The following is a 23,073-nucleotide window of genomic DNA, read 5'->3' as shown; positions in this document are numbered from 1 at the left end:
CACACAAAATGGGATATTGTATATATATAAATGCACATAACCTAGAGGGACACGTCCAACTAAGCTTCTTGTGACTGGATGACTTTGTTCTTTGCTTATGTTTTTTTTTTCCTGTAATGTATGATTTACTTTTAAAAATAAAAATTATTTTAAAAACATATATATATATATATATATATATATATATATATATATATATATCTGCAAAAATCAAGCTTTCTTTTTCTTTTTTTTTTAACAAAGGAATTTTTCCCACTTTATTCTGGAAATATTTTGTAACTATGCACAAGGAAAAATGAATACCTGCCCCCATACCCAAGCAATAATAGAACTTATGTTCCAAGCTTTTGATTTTACTATAATTATGAAGCGAGATGGTAATGGTGTAATTGTGAAATCAATATCCATACCTCTAGTCATACATCTTCCAGAAAGCAATATTTTAAGATCGGTAGTCTCATTTTCTTTTTGTCAAAGGGAATGTTTAACCTCACTAACAAATACATTTAAAAACAGATAGGGAATATTTTATCCTCATTTCATAGGTGAGTAAACAGCGTCCAAGGTAATAATAGACCTAAATAGTAGTAGAGCAGGGACCAGAACTGAAATGTTCTAATTTTCAAACCAGATGTTCCCAGAGAAAGACTGTTATTGTTATTTTCCCCTTGTTGAATATGACTGGTTTTCATGGCAATAAGACAACCAACAGATACCCAGCAGAGCCATTGGTTCATAGAATTTTAGACTTGCAAGGGACCTTAGGGATTGTCTTCTGTGCAAATTCTGCAGAGGGCCCTCAGCAGTCTCCTCTCTCAGCCCAAGCTGCAGTGAGGCTGTGCCTCCAGGCTCCCATTGCAGCCCAAACCCCATTTTTCCCTCTTATCTGGTTTACATATTAATGCTCCACATAAGACTTCCTCTGAAAAAGAGACATGGCTTCCACAAATAGGTTTAACATCACTGATAGTCTAATCTTACAGAAATAGAGAGGTGATTTAATATAATTGTGGCAAAGTGAGGACATTTTAAGAAGTACCAACCAATTCACAGGAGAATAAGCAATCTTGGACCAAGCATATTTTGGGACTGGGTGATTTCATTCCATTTAGGAGCAGCTGTTTTTCTGAATTCACACTTCTCCTTTTTTTCTAAACCACTAACTCCCCAACCCAAGTGCACAGACTGTACCAATCTTATGTGGTCAAGAAATTATAGATTTGATACATGAATAAGAAGCAGAGAAAATTTTCAAACATTTTGTTTTATCATGGTTCATGTTCTAGCTTTGAACATCATCAAGCCAGGAGCAGCTGGCTTGATGCAATTTAAAAATATGGGTCCGGTTAAAAGTAGCAGGAACCTTCTTTGACATGAATATCACTATGGTTCTGAGGTTGATGAAGTTGGCTGAGTGCAAGTTGTAGGCAATATAACAATATATATTGATCAAGTGCTTTATAGATAATAATGAGCAAAGGAGCATTTGGTCCCCTTAGCGGGGCACAAGCTTTAGAATGATATATACCCAGTCTCACTTAGCAGCTGGGAAACCTCAAGCAAGTCCACTTAGCCTACTGGTACTCAGTTTCATCATCTGTGAAATGGAACTATTATGAGGACCAGATGCAATGTCATGAGATCTTCCTCAAGACATTTTGGTTTCCTTTCCTTCTCCTTCTTGGAATGTTGAATGAGTGACATTTTATTAATTTAATTTAACTCTATTTTAAATATACAATAGTACAAGCCATAATATTTGGTAAATTACTTCTTTAACAAAGAATTATTTTTGCAATTGAATCAAAGCCAGTTGTCAATATATTGCAAGGAAAAGGCCCCTGGGCCAATAACTGTTTTGTTATACTTAAGTGGAAATTTACAAAATAACCATTATTTATAGGTCACTGTGAATGAATAGATTTTTGGTGCTGAATAAACTTTACCTCTCTCAGATCGTTTCCTCATCCGTTAGATGAACTTAGATAACCCCATTCATTCACTGATGAAATGATTTGCATGTGCCTATTATGTGGCAGGCATTTTTCAGGTGATGACCATATAGTGAGGAACATGACATTCCTTACCTTGTGGAGCTATTCAATAAAAGAGACATATGATAAGAAAATAAAGACTGGGGATATAGCTCAGTTGGTAGAGTGCTTGCCTTGCAAGCACAAGGCTCTAGGTTCAATCCACAGCACCATCAAAAAAAATAAAATAAAGTTATTGATAATAAAATTTGTTCGGGTAATGATAAAGTATTTGGTGAGTAGGTGATCTCTTGAGTTTTGCTTTGACTAGAAGATGATAAAATACCATGCCATTCTTGTAATAAAGTATAATTATTTTTCTTACTGAATTAGTTTAATACAAGATATACCTATAGATAAACTTGCAACTTCCTTAAAGTAGAAAAAAGTACTATCACACAGGAGATTTGAGAAAGAACATTTAAGAAATCTTAAATAAAAGAATTCAGAGGATTATAATATGTTAGGCTGCATGTGTGAAAGTTGTCCGAATCAAATGGAGTTGCTTGTGTCAAACAAACAAATTTTGAAAAGCCAGAATGTTATGAAGGAGGGAACCTCATGCACATATACTGATAACAAGAACTATCACAAAAAACTGCCAGAACAATGATCTTGTATTAGGGCCACCATGACAGTACACAAAGAATACTTCTACAGGGATGTCTGTCCAATAACTGCCTGTTCAACCTTGGTTTAGAAATGCTCTTTCTCATTATTCTTTATGGCAAAGGATATTGTTTCAAAATAACGTATGCAATTCTCATTTTGCCTTTAAAAGTTTCCCTTTATCCTGTCACTTTTGAATATTCCCCTAGTTTCTGTAGCATGCGTGGAAATGCTCCTTGCTTATTTCCAGATAAATATCATTATTTTTTAGAGAACCTCGTTCTGTTTATTATTTAGATTGCCATATGAAACCCAGAAAGATCCAATAATGGTTTAAAGAATCAGGGGTTTATTTTTCTCATGAATCAGGAGTCAAATGCAGTTGCTCCGGGGCTTGTCGGGCACCACAGTGCTAGCAGGGCAGGCTGCTGCAGCCATCTTTATCAAACACGTTCTTCATCTTTGCCTGTTGCTTGCTGGTTGCAAGATGGCAAGTGACACATCCTTCTTCAATACTGCACCAATGTTTCAGGCAGAAAGACAATTGAAGAAAAAGAGTAAAACAACTGCCAACTTAATTCTTCTCCTTTTAAAGAGTTTATCCAGAAGCCCCACCCAGCAACTTTCACTTGCAACTCATTAGGCAGAGCAAGACCACCCCTACATGGTGGGCACAAGCCTACCCTAAACAAATTCAAAATTATGTTAGTGGGAGGAGGGGGAGGATCAACACTGGCTAGAGAACTAGCAATATCTACCACAAGATGGACAGACTAAGAAATATGAATCTGAACATCTGTGAGACAAACACTTAGCAAGGAAAATCACCACCAAAAGAAATTTTTGACATGAATCTTCTATAGCAAACTTTGTTTGGCATACAAATGACCTCCAATTCCCTACTTCAAGTTCTACCTCCCAAGGATTTGTTTGCTTAAGTTCCATTTGTTATTATTGACTAAAGTAAACCCCACTTGTGATATCAACTCCAGGGCTTAGTTTGAATAAATATAGAAGCATCCCGTTTATCTTCAATGATTTTCTATTTTATTTATTTATTTTTTAATTTCTTTTTTTTAAGAGAGAGAGAGAGAGAGAGAGAGAGAGAGAGAGAGAGAGAGAGATTTATTTTTTAGTTTTCAAGGGACACAACATCTTTGTATGTATGTGGTGCTGAGGATCGAACCCGGGCCTCACGCATGCCAGGCGAGAGCACTACCACTTGAGCCACATCCCCAGCCCCTTCTATTTTATTTCTTCCACATAGATGTGATGAGGCTTATAAACAAATGAAACCAAAGGATGAAGTAAATAGCCTAAGGAGTCATGTTGAAAGAGAAGCACAAGAAAATAAAATCCAAGACAGGTGAAAGGCACAGAGGACCTTGGGATTATGATAGTATTATGCCAGACCTTAGGATTAAAGGTGTGGGCATCCATTCATTACCTGCTGAACTCTAGCAAACTAAGTATTTTCATAATGTCTCATTAACATGTTAAATGTAATTCACGATCCAAATAAAAAATGAGCTATAATGAATACACAGGTGTGTACCGAGTTTGATGGATGGGTGACTGTCAAAGCTTCCTGCAGGCATAACCTCATCTTGCTGTTCAGAGACATTCTGGAGCAGAAAGGCAGGTACAGGTATACAAGCCACATGTGAGGTTCTTCTGCATGAAGCTGTAGAAGCTGAGGGCCTGGTGTCTGCAGCAGTGGCTGGAAGAGAGGATGTGGAGTAATGTTTTAGAGGCCATCACATCAATCTACAGACCCACTCTTCTGAACCAGATGTTCTTGTGCTAAAGTCTGGGAATATACATTATAGGTTCCCTAGTGATTCATATAGACTCCGAAGTTTCAAGAACAAGTCTACATTAGTATTTCTTGACTTTCTGACTTGCCATATCACAATTTTTGTAGGGTGGCGGGGAAGGGTTAAATAATAAGTAATGAACAGTGTGGAATTGAAAATTATGTTTTCTAGTAAAAACCTAATAGTGTAGGTATTTGGCATACCATATTTCACCACATAATTGTCACAGGTTTTATGCCAATTTTTTTTTTTTTTTGCAAAAATGTTGAGTGTGACCATTGTGCGAAGATTTTTTTTAATTGTGCCAGTATTACTTAAAAATTATTTATTACTAAACTGTCTTGGATGCAAGATTAGATGCATGGAATAGCTATGAATATACATAAAAATTGAGTAGTCCAAATGGAGCACATCATTTCTTTGGAACAGTTTAGTGAACATTTTTTCTAGTCTAAAAAAAAAAAGTTAACGCTTTAGTTGTTATTGATTTGTGCATCCTAGCCATAATATTGCACTTGAGAAATTTTTCTATAGTGTTGTGAAATATAGGTTTACAAAATTTAATCTTCTGTGTCCAAAAATTCTGTAGTGTTATTATTGGTTTCATTATTTGATATGCCATCTTCAGCGCCACTCATATAAGATGTGTTACCATTAATCCTGCAGTGATCTAAACAAATCGACTTTGGGAAATATACTGACAATGTGCATGCACTGAGAATTCTGGGTTTGTGGTTCTCAGTGTGCAAGGAGACAAATGCACCTCCATAGGCCACTGGTGAATACATCGCTACTCTGTTTACCTTTTAAGCAGTGTGACCAACAGAATGCTACTATGTGACACTGGATGAAAGATCATAAACCAATCTTTGAACTGAAAAATGAGGGTTTGATGATTATGCAAAGATGATGATGTTTATGCAGCAAAATACTGTAGACACTTAGGAGTGGGTCCAAATACTTTAATAATGAGCAAGGTGATTTAGTGACTTGTTTTTTAAAAAGGGATATAGCAAAGGTGATGCCATACCATTTCTAAGATTAGGTTGCAAAAACACTGGCTTCTGGCTTGCTCCCTCTTGCTCTCTCTGAGGAAAGCCTGCTGCCACGCGTGATCTGCCTACAGAGAAGCTCACGTGGCAAGGAACAGAAGACAGACTCTGACCAACATCTGGTGAGGAACTGAGGCTTTTGGATGAACCACCCAGAAGGAACTGAATTCTGCAAACAACCTATGCACGAGCTTGGAAGCATCAAGTCAACAATACCCAGTTATAACTTTACTGAGGCCTTGAAAGAGACCTCCAGACGCTGAACTAAGCTGTACTTGCCTCCCTGACATAAAGACTGTCCAAGCAGCTGCTAACTTGGGGGGGATAAATTTGGTACCCAGCAAAGAATAATTAATACAAGAATGCTCCATGCAAAAATCTTACCAGTTTTTAACATTTTGGCCCATTAAAGAATGTCTTGATCATATGAGATTTTCATTCATATGGAATACCTTCTTTGTTTTTTCTTTCCTGTGTATTTGGGGTGGGGAGGGATACTGGAGGTTGAACCCAGGAAAATTCTGCCTCTGAGCTACATCCCCAGACCAATTGTATTTTGAAACAATCTCATTAAGTTGCTAAGGATGGCTTCAAACTTGGAATCCTCCTGCCTCAGCCTCCTAAGTAGCTGGGATTACAGGTGTGCACTGTCATGCCACAATTGGACTACTTTATTTCTTGATATTGTCCATAAACAAAAAAAGTTACTGCATAGTACAAAGTTTGACCAGTTGTAATTGACCAACCCCCAAGCTAGTCAGAGAGCAAATGTAAATCCTCAACACAGAGCAGGTGCTAACTAAACAGTAAGAACAGAACTGAATTGATAGATCAGGGGTAACTGAGAGCTCTGAGGGATAGGAAGTGAGACTCCACTTGATCCCATAGGTCTGTAGTTTTCAACCTTGGCACGAATCAGAATCATGGAGTGGGGCGGGGGCTTGTTAAACCACAGATTCCTGGTGCCCATCTTCAGAGTTTCTGATTCAGTAGTTCTGAGATGAGGACAAAAATTTGCATTTCTAACAATTTTGATGATGTCAATGCTGCTGGTCCAAAGATCACACTTGGAACACCTCCACGCTAGTTCTTCCAGACCACTCCTAAGGCACCAGAGGAAAGCAAGGCAGAAAGGAGTCAGACTTGAAGCAACTGTGAGGCTCTTGCTGAGGTAATTAGGTGGAGGTATTGGGAAGAAAGGAGCCTTGTGTCCAGGGGAAATTAAAAAAGGAAATATTGAAAGGGCTGGTTAACTTCTCCACTTTTCCTCCAAATGTTGCAGTTTAAACAGTCCCTCTAGCTACAGAGGGAGAAATAAAATTATACTGTTATTCCTAATGAAACAGCCACACAGCCAAGTTCGCTGGGCATTGGGAAATGAAGTCCCATTCAGCACAGCTCTTACCAGTCAGATGCTCTGAGCACTCTTTACTGCTATAATTAACTCTACCCATTCTGTTTACCTGATAGAATTGTTTTGGGGCTTCCAGATGGCCCTGACTTCCTCCAGGATTATCAGCAGGAGATCCTGAAAGCCATTCAAACCCTTCAGATGTATACCTGATCTGATTTATGCCATTTTGGAACATGGTGAAATTTTCCCTATTGGCATCCGTCGCCTCTATTTCCAAGTTGAAAATGATTCAAGAAGTCAAGAGTATGTGATCGTTTTATTCTTGGGTTGTTTTTGAAACACATTTATTTTCTTGATGTTCCAAAGACAGTGATGTTAATAGAGTACTTTCCAAAGCACACAGACCCAGGGGGGGTGCCCATTTCCAGGTTTGTGGCATCTATTAGCAGATGTCACAAGCAATGGCAGTGTACTAGTAAACAGAGAAGGCCTTTTTATCTGCACCTTGGCTTGTTCACTTGAAGACTTGCTTCCTTTTGCATTTTCCTTATAATTCCTTCCAAACGATTCAAGAGTTCTGGTGTAGCTAGGATAATGTCTAAGTGACAATTTCAGATGCCAACTTATTTTTGTAATTTGGGCCCTGGCTGCCTTCCAGTAATTTCTAGTGCCAAGACAATGCCTCTAGAACCTGCAGCACAAGAGCATTGTTCAGAGATATTCTGGTTTACTTACAGGGAGAGGAGGGAGCAAAACACCTTGAGGGATAAGATGATAGAAATTTACCCCCAGGAAACTTCCAGTCTAGCATTGAGAGAGACATTTGTGAGCAAGAAGACTGGTATAACATTTTCGGGCTAAAACACAGTATCCCAAGTGAAAACTGCACATTTTAAAAGTTTTTTAAAAAAACCAAGCGACTTGGGAGGAGGAAATTTGAGTTCAAAGCCAACCTCAGCAACTTAGAGAGGCCCTAAGCAACTTATCTAAAAACATTAAAAAAAAAAAAAAAAAAAAAAAGGCTAGGCAGCTCAGTAGTTAAGCTCCCCTGGATATCATGCTAAGCAAAGTAAGCCAGTCCCCAAAAACCAAAGGCCAAAGGTTCTCTCTGATAAGTGGATGCTGATTCATAATGGGAGTGGGGGCAAGGGAAGATGGAGGAACTATAGATTGGGCAGAGGGGAGGGAAAGGAGGGGAGGAGTACAAGCATGGGAAAGATGGTGGAATAAGATGGACATTACTACCCTATATATGGGTATGATTGCATGAATGGTGTGACTCTACATCACGTACAACCAGAGAAATAGAAAGTTGTGCTCCATTTGTGTAAAAAATAAAATTAATTTAAAAAAAAAGAATATAGATCATGAATTATCTCATTTCCAGAGGCTGCTCCTATATAATGATTGTTTATAATGTTTTACCAACTGCTAGAAAATTCAATATTATAACTAAAATTAACATAAAAGGACTCTCATGTATGAAGATATATGAAGTCACATAACAGGAATGAACACTTACTCCTCAAATATAGGGACTGGTTTTTACCTTTTTAGAAAAAAGTTTTACAAAATGACATGAGGCAAGGACCTTGGGAATATGTCTCATTTAACTGTTCTTTAACACAATATATCCTTTATGACTTGTTTTCTTAGATAATGATCAACATCAGCTATATGTCTTTCTAATCTGAAATTAAATTTATGTTCTGCAAGATGGAGAAGACATAGCAAGATTCACATTTATTCTGTTTACCTATTTTTAAAGTAAAACCATCTTATCAATATTTCTAATATTAAAAAAGAAAAAACAAACAAAAGCCAATTAGCATAATCAATTTCCAGTATTATCAAGTTGTTGTTGTTGTTGATTCCATGATAGAAATAAATAGAGACCTAGATCTGAAAAGTGAACAACAGAAAGAATTCTATTTTTTTTTTTTTTTTTTAGTACTAGGGATTGAGCCAAGGGGCATTTTAACACTGAGCCACATTTTTAGTCTTTCTTTATTTTTTCGTTTGAGACAAGGTTTCTGAGGGTCTAAGTTGCTGAAGCTGGACTTGAACTTGGTGATATTCCTGCCTCAGCCTCCTAAGTGGCTGGGATTACAGGCACAGGCATGCAACACCATGCCCTGAAAGGGAATTCTTTGCTGCCTCCCCTTCCCCTTACTTAGTAATCAAACTTATTTCTTGAATAAACATTTTAACAAGCAAGTGCCCTGATTTCCCTCAGTCCCTTCTCTCCCTGGCCTCCTTGGCACAGAACTTGTTTGCTATGATTTGAATATCTCCTCCAAAACTCGGTTGGAGATTTAATTGCCATTTCAACAGTAGTAAGAGGTAGGAATTTTAAGAGGTTTTTAGGTCATTAGGGCTCTGCCCTCATGAATGGATTAACCCATTAAGTCCCCAGCTTTCAATTCAGCATTTCAACAAAATAAACCAAGTGCATTAAAATTGGTTGGAAATCATAATCAAGAGCTTATGTATCCTTTATATATATTCTCACATACATCCATAAGGAAATATATTTTCTAAACATTCTAATCATTCACCCATTACTTTTCTCAAAAGAAAAGAACTCTAAAAACTTAGTATTTATTTCAAAAGTTACCATATGTGGTTTATTTGTGGCTCAGTTTAAGTTTTTTAGGTGTCTCACTTCTGGGATGATGGGTCTTAACAAGTTAATGCTGGGGAGTAGGTTTCTGATAAAAAAGGATGACTTCGATCCTATTTCCTGCCTCAGCTGTGCTTGCTTGCCCTCTGCCACATTGTGATGCAGCCTATAAGCCCTTGCCAGGTGTGGGCACCCTGCTCTTATATTTCCAGACTACAGAACTATGACCCAAATAAACCTCTATTCTTTGTAAATGACCCAGTCTGTGGTATTCTACTATAGCAATGAAAACAGATGACAACAATACTAAGCATTTATATGCTCATTTACTAAGAGCAAAGCATCCACCTATATAGATAGTTGTAATCTTTTGTTTCAACATCAACTTTTAAAAATAAGACCTCTATTCGGGGTGCTAACAGGTATATTTGCAATCTAAACTACTTATTTTTTTTTTTAAGTTGCAGTATAAAACTCTTTTAGGCCAAGATAATGAGGGGTATTTGCTGACAGAATGGCCATGCATTAACGCAGATTTCCCACCCTGTTATGATGCTGAGGCTAACGTTCATATGAAACTTTTCTCTGGAAGTTTCAAGGTAAACCTGCTCCAGAAATCCGTATTCAGTCCCTCAGGGGACAACCTCCTTTACAATTTAAAGCTTATGAAATGACCAAAAGCTTTCCAAAGCATGGATTTCCCTGGGTCTTTTAGATTGTTACACTGTCCATTTTCTCACATCCATCAGACATTCAGCTCCTGGCAACCCAGACCCACGAGTCCATTCACTTCCCATGGAGTTGTTTACATCTACTTTGAAGGTCTTTTCAGTTAACCTTTTTCCTGACCCACCCTACAATTTCCTCTGGTTTGTTATTTGACAGAGGATCCAAATAATTGACCTAAGTCATTGACTTCCTTCCTATAAAAGCTTTTTACTGCTACCACCAGGCTCTTATAGAAGTCTTTTTGAGCAAGGATTCAAGATTTTCTTTATTCTGGACCCTGGTACATGGTCTCCAGAGTAAAACCCTGTGTTTTGAGCTGCTTGTTGGGGGATGGGGCAGGTATGAGTACAAACTCAGCTACAGTGTGGTATAACATAATTAATCCGTGAGTACCAAGAATAATGAGATCTAAAGCAAACAACACATTTCATGGGAAGGGCCTTCTGAGGTTATAATCACCAGGCAAGTGCAATTGATTTCAGTCAGTGTGTTACTTGTTTCTGTGAGAGGAGCTTATTTTCTAAAATGGTTTGTTTACCTCTGAAAACTACTTATAGTCAATTATTTTAATAAGCCTTATGTTTATCAACATTACAAAGGCAAAGTCAAAAGATCACAAACACCAAATTAGTGGATTCTGAATCTAAGGAGTGGAAGCATCACTGGATTTACCCAAAGCAGAGATGGGGTATGTGTTTTAATTTTCTCAAGTAGCATCAAAGGCACCCCCAATCTCCTGCTCCTAAAGCAAACTAATCCTTTCAGACTTCACCAGTCCTATCTCTGGGTCCTGGAGTCTAGGTTATTACTCAATACTTGCCCTTTTCTCTCCTGGAAAATCCCTAATGTTTAGTGCTTTTTCATATCTAAACTGTGCTAGTGTCTCAAGTCGACCTTGATGAAGAATTTCCCAAATGTGAAACTGGCACCAAGAAATGTTCTTAAATTGGCAGATGAAACAGATCTGAGAATATTACCATTAGTTCCCCAAAGCCAGTTCTCCTAGTGACAAGGTATGAATTTGGGTAGATGACTAGATAGTCTGAGATGTAGACTGGGGTTAACAAACTAGAGTTCTGTGTCCTAAATGTCCAAGTGATCCACCAGTCACATAATCTGAGCCTGATAATAATAGAAATACAAATGACTAATGCCACGTTTGAGCTCTTTGACAATAAGATATGAACATGAGCTGAATGTCAGGAGATATGAATATAACCTGATACCATCACTAATTATCATCTATATTAATGCAATGGTTTTATGTATATATGTATGTATTTATACAAGTATTTTGTGATACTGAGGGTAGAAATTAAGGGCACTTTACCACTGGGCTACAATTCCAGACCTTTTAAATTTTTTTTTTTAAATTTTAAGACAGGGTCTTGCCAACGCTGGCCTCAAATTTGCAATCCTCCTGCCTCAGCCTTCCAAACAGCTGGGACTACAGGCATGCACCACTGCACCCACCATTGCAATGGCATTATAAGTCAGTGGAATCTTCTGCTCAAAATCAGGTCAGGGTGTGGAAGGTTCATTCCACCATCTGTTATTCCATCATTAAAGTTCTACTCTTTAATTTTAACAGATGAATCCTCTACTGAAATACAAATATTCCCTGAAGGAATTATGCTAATCTCTTATCAGTTGACATAAACAGTTTGTATTTTAGCAAAGATTAGTACAAATGCAACACAAGCCGGGGAGGGAAGGGAAAACTGAGGCTGACAAGGGAGGGAGGAGAAAACGGAAACAAATTCTGTTACATGTATAAAATGGCTTGTTGAGGACAACTTTATTTCTGCTTGCAATTACTCCTGTTGACCATCTGGGGATAAAGGTTGGTGGCTTTCTGGATCATGAGGTGAGATTTTTCAACTTTGGTGATGAACAACAGTGGCCTTGGAACTTGCTAGCCTTGAATCCAAGGCATGTTCGTCTTCCTTTCGTTGGTTAAAAAAATCACATTTGCTTGATTTTCACAAAGTGCTCAGCTGTCCAACTGTCATTTTCACCTGGGACTCTCAACAACATAGAAAGGCATAACACGTGACCCCTATTTACCTTTCTCTTTTCATGAAAATCTGTAATACCAAAACCATCCCTAATGCCAGAATTGATAGGAGAGTTGCATTTTGAAAATAAAAGGTAGGTGGGCTGGGGATGTAGCTCAAGCGGTAGCACGTGCGGCCCGGGTTCGATCCTCAGCACCACATACAAACAAAGATGTTGTGTCCGCCGAGAACTAAAAAAATAAATAAATATTAAAAATTCTTTCTCTCTCCTCCCTCTCTCTCTCTCTCTTTAAAAAAAAAAAAGAAAAGAAAAGGTAGGGAGGACCTATTTTAGATTTTCTTCCTGGCAGTCCAAAATGTCTAGCCATCACCACTAATTGAATTAACAGGCAAAATGAACCCCGAATAGCTAGTACAAAGGAAGGAAGTTATAAATACCAACAGTGGCCTCAGGCCAATTATAAAAACAGGCACAATAGCAGCCACTCATATTTTCTTCCTGACACACATAATTATAGATGACAAATACCCCATTTCCTCATTTCAAATAAGGTATACTGACGATGGTTAGCTTTATATCATAATTCTTAGGTTACAGAATATCCAAGAGATATTATTTCTAAAGTAGAAGAATTAACATTGCCCAGAGATGGGTCTAAAGAAGGAGACTTTAATTTCCCCTTTCAGAGAGATTTTGAGCATGTTTCCATTTGCACAAAGGTAGAAGCATTCTGTTAGGTAGAAGCATGTTCAGATTGCTATTGTTTAGATCAAAATAGGGGTTGAAGGACGAGTATTGATGTTCAGTGGCTAAAGGGGTGGACTGTAATAGCTCTGCTGATTGCTCTTGGTACATATTCCAAACTCCTCACAGAGAGTCTTCCTGTACTGCAGAAGCCAGAGAAAGAGAATGAAAAAAAAAAATGGCATTTCTGGGCCAGGTGCACCCCTGCAATCCCAGATATAATAAAGGTATTTATAAAAGGTATAATAAAGAGATGTATTTTTTTTAAAAAAAGAAAGAACTTAAACCTTTGGGGCTAAAAAATAAGAGATAAGAACAATATTTTGAAAGCTGGCCAGTGAAGAAAAGAGAGAAGTTAAAAAAAAATACATTACAGAATTTTCATAATTTTCAAGAATTAGTGGTACTAGGTAACATGGGAACTGGGGTAAAAGGAAACCTAAAGCTGAAATAAGGATTAGATGAAAGATGCTGGAGAGGCAGTAAGAGCTCTGAGCGCCTTCCGCACTCCACATTGCTGGGTAACTGCCCCCCCCCCCCCCCCCCCGCCCCATTCCCTAGCCGAGCCTGCAGCTTTGCTTGCTATGGAGGGAAGAATGGGCATTGGAATGCCAGGTCCCACTGAGGGCTGGGTTCTATAACAACAAATGGTCCACCCAGGCATCCCAAAAGTGAACCTGTAAGTTGTAAGTCCTGAGGCAGGATAGAAAAAAATAGGAAATAGGAAGGAGACATGAAGAAAGACAAGAAAGAAAATATTTAAACTCAGAAGTTCTGCATACTTTTCCAGGTCTGTCAAGAGACTCTCTCTTCCAGGCCTGTTACTTCCAAATTCCTGGGAAATCTGTAAATCTACCTGTGCACTGTTAATTAACTCCCCACTAAACCAATTATGCTGAGAGAGATACCATATTCTGAGGAACCTATCATTTAAGGAATTTTCAGGTGCTATATACCAATCAGAAAATGAAAACCAAGTCAGTTTGAAGATCCTAAGAATGACCAGACCATCAGAATCCCAAGATCAATGGAGTGATAGCACTTCTACACATCTTTCCGTACCCACCCTTCACCAAGTTTCCTTTAAAAGAAAAGCCAGGAAAGCCAAAATTGGGTCTCTTACTCTCCAAATGGTCCATATCACATCATCCCTCGATTGCATATGCCTCACTGTATCTGCAATCTCTTGTGACTGTCCTCACGCTCCCTTGAATGTGTATCTACTTTTCTGAGTAAACCTCTGTCTGTGCCTGATTGAAATTCTTTTTCATTGTGTATGCCAAGAACCCCGCTAGTCCTGAGCTGAATTTTGCCTTCTCTCTGGGAACTCCTTGGGCCCTTCTTGGGAGACACTTCTTCTCCCATGGCAGTCCCACTCAGGCTTTCAGTGTCTTCATTTCTCACTTTAGTTGTTTAACTATGGCTTTTTGTTATTGTTGTTGTTCTTGTACTAGAAATTGAACCCAATGGAGCTTCACACCCCCAGCCCTTTTTATTTTTTTTAAATTTTAAGTCAGGGTCTTGCTGAGTTTTTTAGGGCCTCCCTCAGTTGCTGAGACTGACCTTGAACTTGCAATCCTCCTGCCTCAGCCTTCTGAGCTGCTGGGATTACAGGTGTGTACCACCAGACCTGGCTAAGTATGACTTTCCTTTTTTAAACATAATTTACACAGTAGAGCAATGCTCTACGTGAGTGTACAGTCTAAGCAGTTTTGTCAAATGCATGCACCCAAGTAACTCACACCACTACCAGAATATGGAACATTTCCAGCAACCAGAAAATTAGCTCCTTTATTTATTTTGGTACTGGGGTTTAAACCTAGAGGTGCTTAACCACTGAGCCATATCTCCAGCCCTTTTTATTTTTTATTTTGAGACCAGGTCTTTCTAATTACTTAAGGCCTTGCTAAATTGCTGAGGCTGGCCTTGAATTTGAGATCCTCCTGCCTTAGCCTCCTGAGTAGTGGGGATTACAGGTGTGAGCCACCATTCTCAGCTTGTCCCGTACTTTAAATCATGAACAGACAAACCAAGAATTACCCGCTTTCTGAGGCAAGATGCTATCATGGAAGATAAAGACTAGAGCAAGAAAATAGGAAAAAAAAAATAGTAGCTTAGAAGAAAGAACTTTAGGTAAAATAAATCATACTTTAAAAAATTATATTAATATCCTTAGGGAGATTAGGTTCTGCACATCAAATGCTATGAAAAAAAAAATCAAGAACAATAACAAAGAAAGAGCTCTTAGACGTTGAAAACCTAATAACAGCAATAAAATTTTTTTTAAAAAAAGCAATAGAAATTTTGAAAGATAAAGTTGAAGAAATTTCCCAGAAAACAGAGCAAAAAGACCAAAAGAAGAAAAATAGGAGAAGTGGAGTCTGGTCAGGAAATCCAAAATCTAAATATCAAAGGAGAAGAAAACAACAATGAATAATTCAAGAGCATTTATTCAGGGTTTCCAGACTTCAAGGCCCACTGGCTGCCCAACAGAAAGGGTGAAAATTAGATTCACATAGATAATGCCCTACAAGCAGAATACAAGCAGAATACAAGCAGAAAATGCAACCAAAAAAATGGTGAAATATGGGGCCTGGGGATTTAACTCACTCTGTGGAGTGCTTGCCTCACATGCACAAGGTCCTTGGTTCAATCTCCAGCACTGCAAAAAAAAAAAGAAAAAAAGAAAAAGAAAATACCAGCAATAAAAATTTATTCAGATTTCTCAGTTTGTAACACTTGAAACTAGAAGTCAATAGTCATGATGGCACATAGCTATAATTCCAGCTACTCCAGAGGCTTTTTGGAAGATTACAGTACGAGGCCAGCCTCAGCAATTTAGAGACACTGTCCCAAAATAAAATAAAATGGTCTAAGGATGTAATTCAGTGGTAGATTGGCTGTGGGTTCCATCCCCAGTACCACCCCCCCCAAAAAAAAAGAGGGAAAGAATCTTAAAGTCAGTGGAACAAAGCCTTCAAAAATTCTAAAGAAAAAAAATCTAATCTATAATTCTCTATATAGGGGCCTCACCAATAGAGCAGGAAAGTAGTTAATGATGTTTTCAGACATCCAAGATCTCAAAAAATTTACCCTCTAAATACTCTCTTTCAAAAAGCTACTGGATAATGTGCTCTATCAAATTGTCAAAAGTACATCAAAATATGCTAACAACAGAGTAAAAGAATAACCCTCAGAAGGAGAGAAATATTTGCAAGTCTGATAACCCCTAAATTAAAAAAAAAAACTGATTTAAAAATAGGTAAAAGACTAAGACATGTCTTTAAAAAAGATACACAAATGGTCAATATGCACAAGAAAAGATGCTTAACATCATTACTCATTAGGGAAATGGAAATCAAAACTGCAAAGAGATATTACCTCATATTCATTAGGATAGCTACTATAAAAAATATAGCAATAGTTGGCAAGGATTTGGAGAATTTGGAACCTTTGTGCACTGTTGGTGGGAAAATCAAATGGTACCACCACTGTGAAAACAGTATGGAGTTTCCTCAAAAAATTAAAAATAGAATTACCATATGGTCTCTCAATTCTACTTTTGGGTATATGCCCAAGAGGATTGAAAGTAAATTCTTAAAGAGGTATTTGTATACTTTTGTTCATAGCAGCATAATTCATAATAAGAAAAGCATAATAACTTTATTGTCCACTGATGGATGAATGGATGAGCAAAATGTATACTCATAAAAAGAAATAGTATTCAACCTTTTAAAAAGGAAATTGTGGGGGCTGGGGATGTGGCTCAAGTGGTAGTGGCTCGCCTGGCATGCGTGCGGCCCAGGTTCGATCCTCAGCACCACATACCAACAAAGATGTTGTGTCCGCTGAGAACTAAAAAATAAATATTAAAAAAAAATTCTCTCTCTCTCTCTCTCTCTCTCTCTCTCTCTCTCTCTCTCTCCTCTCTCCCTCTCTCTTAAAAAATAAATAAATAAATAAATAAAAAGGAAATTGTGCATCATGCCAAGTAAAATACATCCATCACAAAACAACAAATACTGTACGATTCCACTTATATGAGGTGCTTATATGAGTAATCAAAAACATAAAGACAGACACTACACTGAGGCTGGGGCTGGGGCTGTAGCTTAGTGGCAGAGTGCTTGCCTGGAATGTGTGAGGCACTGGGTTCCATCCTTAGCAGCACTGTATAAAATAAACAAATGAAATAAAGGCATCTGTTCATGTACAAATACAAAACAAACAAACAAACAAAAAAACCAGACACTAGACTTGCTGTTGTCAGGGGCTGGAGGGAGGAGGGAATGAGAAATTATTGCTTAATGGGTAAAGAGTTTTATGAGATAAAAAGTTCTGGAGATGCACCATTCTTGTCTTTATACATGTATTAGGGTAATAAATTCCATTTCATTTCACAGTCTTTCCTACCCCCATGCCCCCTCCCTTCTCTCCATCCCCTTTTCCCTATCTAAAGTTCATCTATTTCTCCCATGCTCCCCCACCCCATCCTCATTATGAATCAGTCTCCTTATATCAGAGAAAACATTCGGCATTTGGTTTTTTGGGATTGGCTAACTTCACTTAGCATTATATTCTCCAACTCCATCCATTTACCTGCAAATGCCATGATTTTATTCTATTTTAATGCTGAGTAATATTCCATTGTGTATATATACCACATTTTCTTGATCCATTCATCTGTTGAAGGGTATCTAGTTTGGTTCCATAATTTAACTATTGTAAATTGTGCTGCTATAAACATTGATGTGGCTGCATCCTTGTAGTATGTGGTTTTTAAGTCCTTTGGGTATAAACAGAAGAGTGGGATAGCTGGGTTAAATGGTAGCTCCATGGGCTGGGGATGTGGCTCAAGTGGTAATGTGCTTGTCTGGCATGCACGGGGCAGTGGGTTTGATCCTCTGCACCACATAAAAATAAAATAAAGATGTTTTGTGTCCACCTAAAACTGAAAAATAAATATTAAAAAATTCTCTCTCTCTCTCTCTCTCTCTCTCTCTCTCTCTCTCTCTCCCCCCCCCTCTCTTAAAAAAAAAAATCATAGCTCCATTTCCAGTTTTCCAAGGAATCTCCATACTGCTTTCCATATTGGCTGCACCGATTTTCAGTCCCACCATTTTGATTTGCATTTTTCTAATTGCTGGAGAGGGAGATGGATGGTGACAATGGTTGAAGAATATTATAATGCATTTAATGCTACTTAATACACATTTTTAAAATAGTTAAGTTAGGATAACCCCTATCAGACCCCCTCTCAACCCTCAAGAGCTCTGGCTCTTTTCTTTTCACTTGAATAAATACTTTTATGCTCAAAAAAAAAAGGTTATTTTTGTTTGTTTGTTTGTTTGTTTAACTGGGGATTGAACTCAGTGTTATTTTACCACTGAGTTAGTCCTCAGCCTTTTATTTTTATTTTGAGATAGGATATCACTAAGTTGCTGAGGCCGGTCTCAAACTTGCAGTATTCCTTCCTCAGCCTTCTGAACTGCTGGTATTACAGATGTGTGCCATAGTGCTTCAGCTATGTTAATAAATTTATGTATATTTTACATAAATATGTATATTCTACCATTCTAAAAAAAAAGTGGAAAAGAAAACACAAGGAGAAAAAATGTCTCTGGTTCCTGTAAACTGTTAGATCACCCTGGTATATGCTGTACTTATATTCTGTGCTTTGCCTTTGTGACATTTAAAACAATAATTAATGATTATTTGTGTTTTTTTTTTAAAAAAACTTTATACTTCTCTTTCTCCCTTGCAGCTGGTTCTAGATGTAAAATAGACTGCACCAATTAGATGCATTGTGCAAGATTTGGGAAGCAGAAGGAGTAGGTACCACATCCTCTCTGGTATTGCTGCTGACAGTTGTGGTCACAGAATGACTGGGGCTTTCTGCAACAGTAACCTAGTGTGTGGGAATTGGCTTTACAGATGTTAAGAAGCAGTGGTAGTGGCAGTTTCCAATCCCTACATCACAGCCTCTGTGATGTGATTTTTTTTTTTTTTTTTTTTTTTTTTTTGTACCGGAGATTGAACTCAGGGGCACTCAACCACTGAGCCACATCTTCAGAGACAGTCTCACTGAGTTGCTTAGCACCTCATTGTTGCTGAGGCTGGCTTTGAACTTGTGATCTTCCTGACTCAGCTTCCCGAGCCACTGGGATTACAGGAATGGACCACTGCGCCTGGCTGTGATGTGTTCTCTTTTTTTAAAGACAAGTTTTGTTCTTTTTTAAAAAAGAATTTTTTTTTGTAGTTGTAGATGTATACAATACCTTTATTTTATTTATTTATCTTTATGTGGTTGTGAGGATTGGACCCAGGGCTTCACACGTGCTAGGCAAGTGCTCTACCACTGAGCTACAACCCCAGCCCTGTGATGTGTTCTTAAATGAACAGCTTCAGAAGGGGTTTGAATTCTCCACCTTCCTGACAACCACACTCCCTGTCAGGGCAGTTCAGTGATAAAGTTCCAATAAACATAATAAAGAGCCCAAACTATCCCACTCCTATCAGCCTCCCAACAATTTTGTAAGCACCTAAGTCCCTGCATTCAGTGCTCTTTTGCTTCAAATAGGCAGAGTGGTTTGTTTCCTGTAACTAAACTTTAACTGATAGAATTGATTATATGGAATTTTCAATAGAAAATCTACAAACCAGAAGGGTATAGTGTGCATGCCTGTACTCTTATTCACTAAGGAAGATGAGATAGGAGGACCTTGGATTCAAGGCCACCCTTAGCAATTTAGAGAGACCTTGTATCAAAGTTAAAAAATAAATAAATTAATTAAAGTGCTGGAATGACTAGGTGCAGGGGCTTACGTATGCCTGTGGTCTCAGCTACTTGTACTTGGGAGGCTGAGGCAGGAGGATCCTGAGTTCATAAGCCAGCCTCAGCAACTTAGTGAGGCCCTTAACAACTTACCAAGACCCTGTCTCAGAATAAAATTTAAAAGGGCTGGCTGGGGATGTGACTCTGTGATTGAGCATCCCTGGGCTCAATCTCCAATACTGTAATAATAATAATAGTAATAGTAATTATCATTATTATACATTTTTTAAAAAGCAAAACTTACTTTTAAATCATTATAGTAATTTATTTGTATCTCTTCTATGCACTATATGCTACCAAAATGAGTGTTATGGTGCTAAACAATTCAGAATCATCTATGGGATTCTCTTTTTTGTGTGCTGACTAGTGGCACATCAAAAAGTACACATCAAATATCAAATCAGGGTCAGCATGTTTAAATTTGTTTTTAAAGTTTATTCTGAACATAGAATGAATAAATTAGTTGGTATTAAGAATTATATTCTTTTTGTAATTTAATTTTTTTAAGTTGTTGATAGACCTTTATTTTATTCATTTATTTACATGTGGTGCTGAGAATTGAACCCAGTGCCTCACACGTGTAAGGCAAGTGCACTACCACTGAGCCACAATCCCAGCCCAAGGATTATTTTCAACAAAGCATATTTTGTATGATTTTAATTGATGAAATGAATATGATTGGCAGGATGGTGGCTTATTGTACTTCTTGAGTATTTTCTAATTAAGTAATTAAAAGGTATGTCAAAGAAAACTGGATGATTCCAAGGTTCACTTTTCTGTGACTCAGCATTCCTAAATGACTCTTAACATGTGGTTGGGGTGGGGGCAATTAGGACAGCTACTGGCCCATAACAGTAACAAGTTCCTTACCTTTCCTTCATGATGATACTGTGGGAGATGAGGATGATTCTGATTCTCTTTACATTGTTCCCAATGCGAATCGAAGAGTGTGTGAATAAAAAAGGATGAAACATGGGAAATGATAACCACGGAGGACAACGGAGCATACCATTGAGATAATTTGTTTATTTTGGAGGCAGTTTTTTATGTTTACATTTAATACAGTGACATTTTTGTATGTGCTTTTAGAAGAGGAACATCGATGGATAAGAGAGCAATTGTCTAAGAAATCACAGCTGTCTATAAATGCAGACACACAAATTCTGGCACAGAACAAACAACTGCAAACATCTGAGTCTGAGTTTTCAGAAATTTATTCTACATTAATGAGGTCGCCATTCAGGGCAGAGTAAGACAGAATTGCTTTGACTCTCAGGCCTATTAAAGACTGACTGGAGCTTTCCATTCTTGACCATATGTGAATTATCCACTTGGCAGATCACTGTTTCCTTGAAATTCAGCCAGCATAACCCCAAGTGACCTGTTCTGCCTAAGTTATTTTTAGGAAACACTAACTTATTTAAACACTAGACTATGCAAAACCATATGGGGTGAATATGTCAGAGATTTAAAACACACACACACACACACACACACACACACTAAAGGTTTTTTTGGATCATGTAGAGTTTTGGAACTAAAGTTATCTTAAGAGCTTTTGTCCAATAGCTTCATTTTATAGCTGACAAAACAAGCACAGTGAGGTTTACTGACTTGCCAAGCATAACCTTTAATTGTGAAATTAACATGTTTAAATCTTAGCTTCCCTTCCATTAGCCTGCACATAAGGGCATTTTGGGAATTATTTTTAGAATTCTCTGTGATATGGGGGAAATGATCCGAGGCAGAAATGATCCAAAAACAGAACTGGACTCCAGGGACCACGGGCTGACACCCTGAGGTCAGTGGCAGGAGGACAGAGCCTGCCAGGTGTCCCTTCGCTTGTCTTTGTCAGCCGGGGCTGTGATAAGTGTTTAGAGACTGTCCTCTTTCCTTTCATTTTATTTTGTAACTGTGACTGTTTATTGCTGTATTGTATGTCTTTCCTGCAAGTACACCTCAGTTGCGTTCTCTGAGCTATGGAATCTTAGGGACGCGGAGGACCCACAGGAGGCTGGAGAAACAACCCAGAAGCTAACTGAGCATGCGCCAAAACTGCTTGAGCCGGAGGAGAGTGAGGCTCATCGCGTATATTTAGTGCTGCTGAGCAGCTGGGTGCCAGAAATTGTGAAACTTCATGCCGTGGAAACTGCTCAATGGTGGCCTGTGGGGGACCTGCGAGGAACCAGCAAGGGAACCAGTAGGGAGGCAAGATGGTCTGCAGTTGGAGGCTTATGTCTATTTGGAGATGCATGTAGATTTTAAAAGTCTGCACCATCTCATGCCTATTAGGATAGCTACTATTAAAACAAAACAAAACACAAAACATAAAAAGTGTTAGTGAGGATGTGAGGAAATTCTTAGCACTGTGCGCTTCTGTGGAAAGTAAAATGGTGCAGTCCCTATGGAAAACAGTATGGAGGTTGCTCAAAAAACTAAAAATAGGACTACCACATGATCTGACCATTTCTCTTTTGGTTATTTGCCAGAAAGAATTGCAAGTAGGGACTTGAATAAATATCTGTTCACTCATGAAACAATGCAAGTGTCCTTCAACAGAGGAATGAATAAGCAAAATGTGGTATGTACATATGATAGAATATTTATTTAGCCTTATAAAGAAACAAAATTCTGAGACATGCTACCACCTGGATGAACCTTGAGGACATTATGATATGTGAAATCAGCCAGTCACAAAAAGATGAATACTGTATGATTCTGCTTATATGAGGTAGCTAGTCCAAATCACAGAGACAGAAAGTAGAAGAATAATGGTGGCTAAGGATTGAGGAAAGGAGGAATGTGAGCAGTTTTGCCAGACAAAAAAAAGTTCTAGAGATTGATGGTGGTGACAGTAACCCAACAAGGTGAATGTACTTAATACCACCACACTATACAATTAAAAATGGGGTAAGATGGTGTATTAGCCAGCTTTCCATCACTATGATAAGCTATCTGACATGGTTACTTATAAAGAAAAGGAGAGCCAGGTATGGTGGTGCACACTTGTAATCTCATGTATTTGGGAGGCTTGATGCAAGAGGATCACAAGGCATTTTTTAAGAGACCCTTCTCAAAATAAAATAAAAAAGGCTGGGGATTGTAGATCAGTGGTGTCACACTTGTCTAGGATATGTAACCTACCCCACCTTTCCATCTCCAGTGTGTGTGGGGGAGGTTCTGAAGTTCATGGACAAGGTGCCTGCTTCAGCTCTGTTCTGGTGAGGACCTCATAGCAAATGGTGGATGATGGAGTAT

At 38.2% G+C, this 23,073-nt stretch overlaps 1 protein-coding gene across 1 annotated transcript in view; it reads right to left on the bottom strand.

The window, feature by feature from the left end:
- LOC308632146 (uncharacterized protein) overlaps window positions 1-23,073 on the bottom strand; it is a 109,713-nt gene that overhangs the window by 29,702 nt on the left and 56,938 nt on the right. The window contains exon 3 of the mRNA XM_081263934.1: window positions 4,198-4,362. Within this exon, the coding sequence (XP_081120060.1) occupies window positions 4,198-4,240 (43 nt within the window). The 5' untranslated portion in view covers window positions 4,241-4,362. The remainder of the gene's footprint in view (window positions 1-4,197; window positions 4,363-23,073) is intronic.

Source organism: Spermophilus citellus (genome assembly GCF_964194105.1).
Source record: "Spermophilus citellus genome assembly, chromosome: 13".
Classification (NCBI taxonomy): domain Eukaryota; kingdom Metazoa; phylum Chordata; class Mammalia; order Rodentia; family Sciuridae; genus Spermophilus; species Spermophilus citellus.
This window is presented reverse-complemented; position numbering and strand designations above follow the sequence as displayed.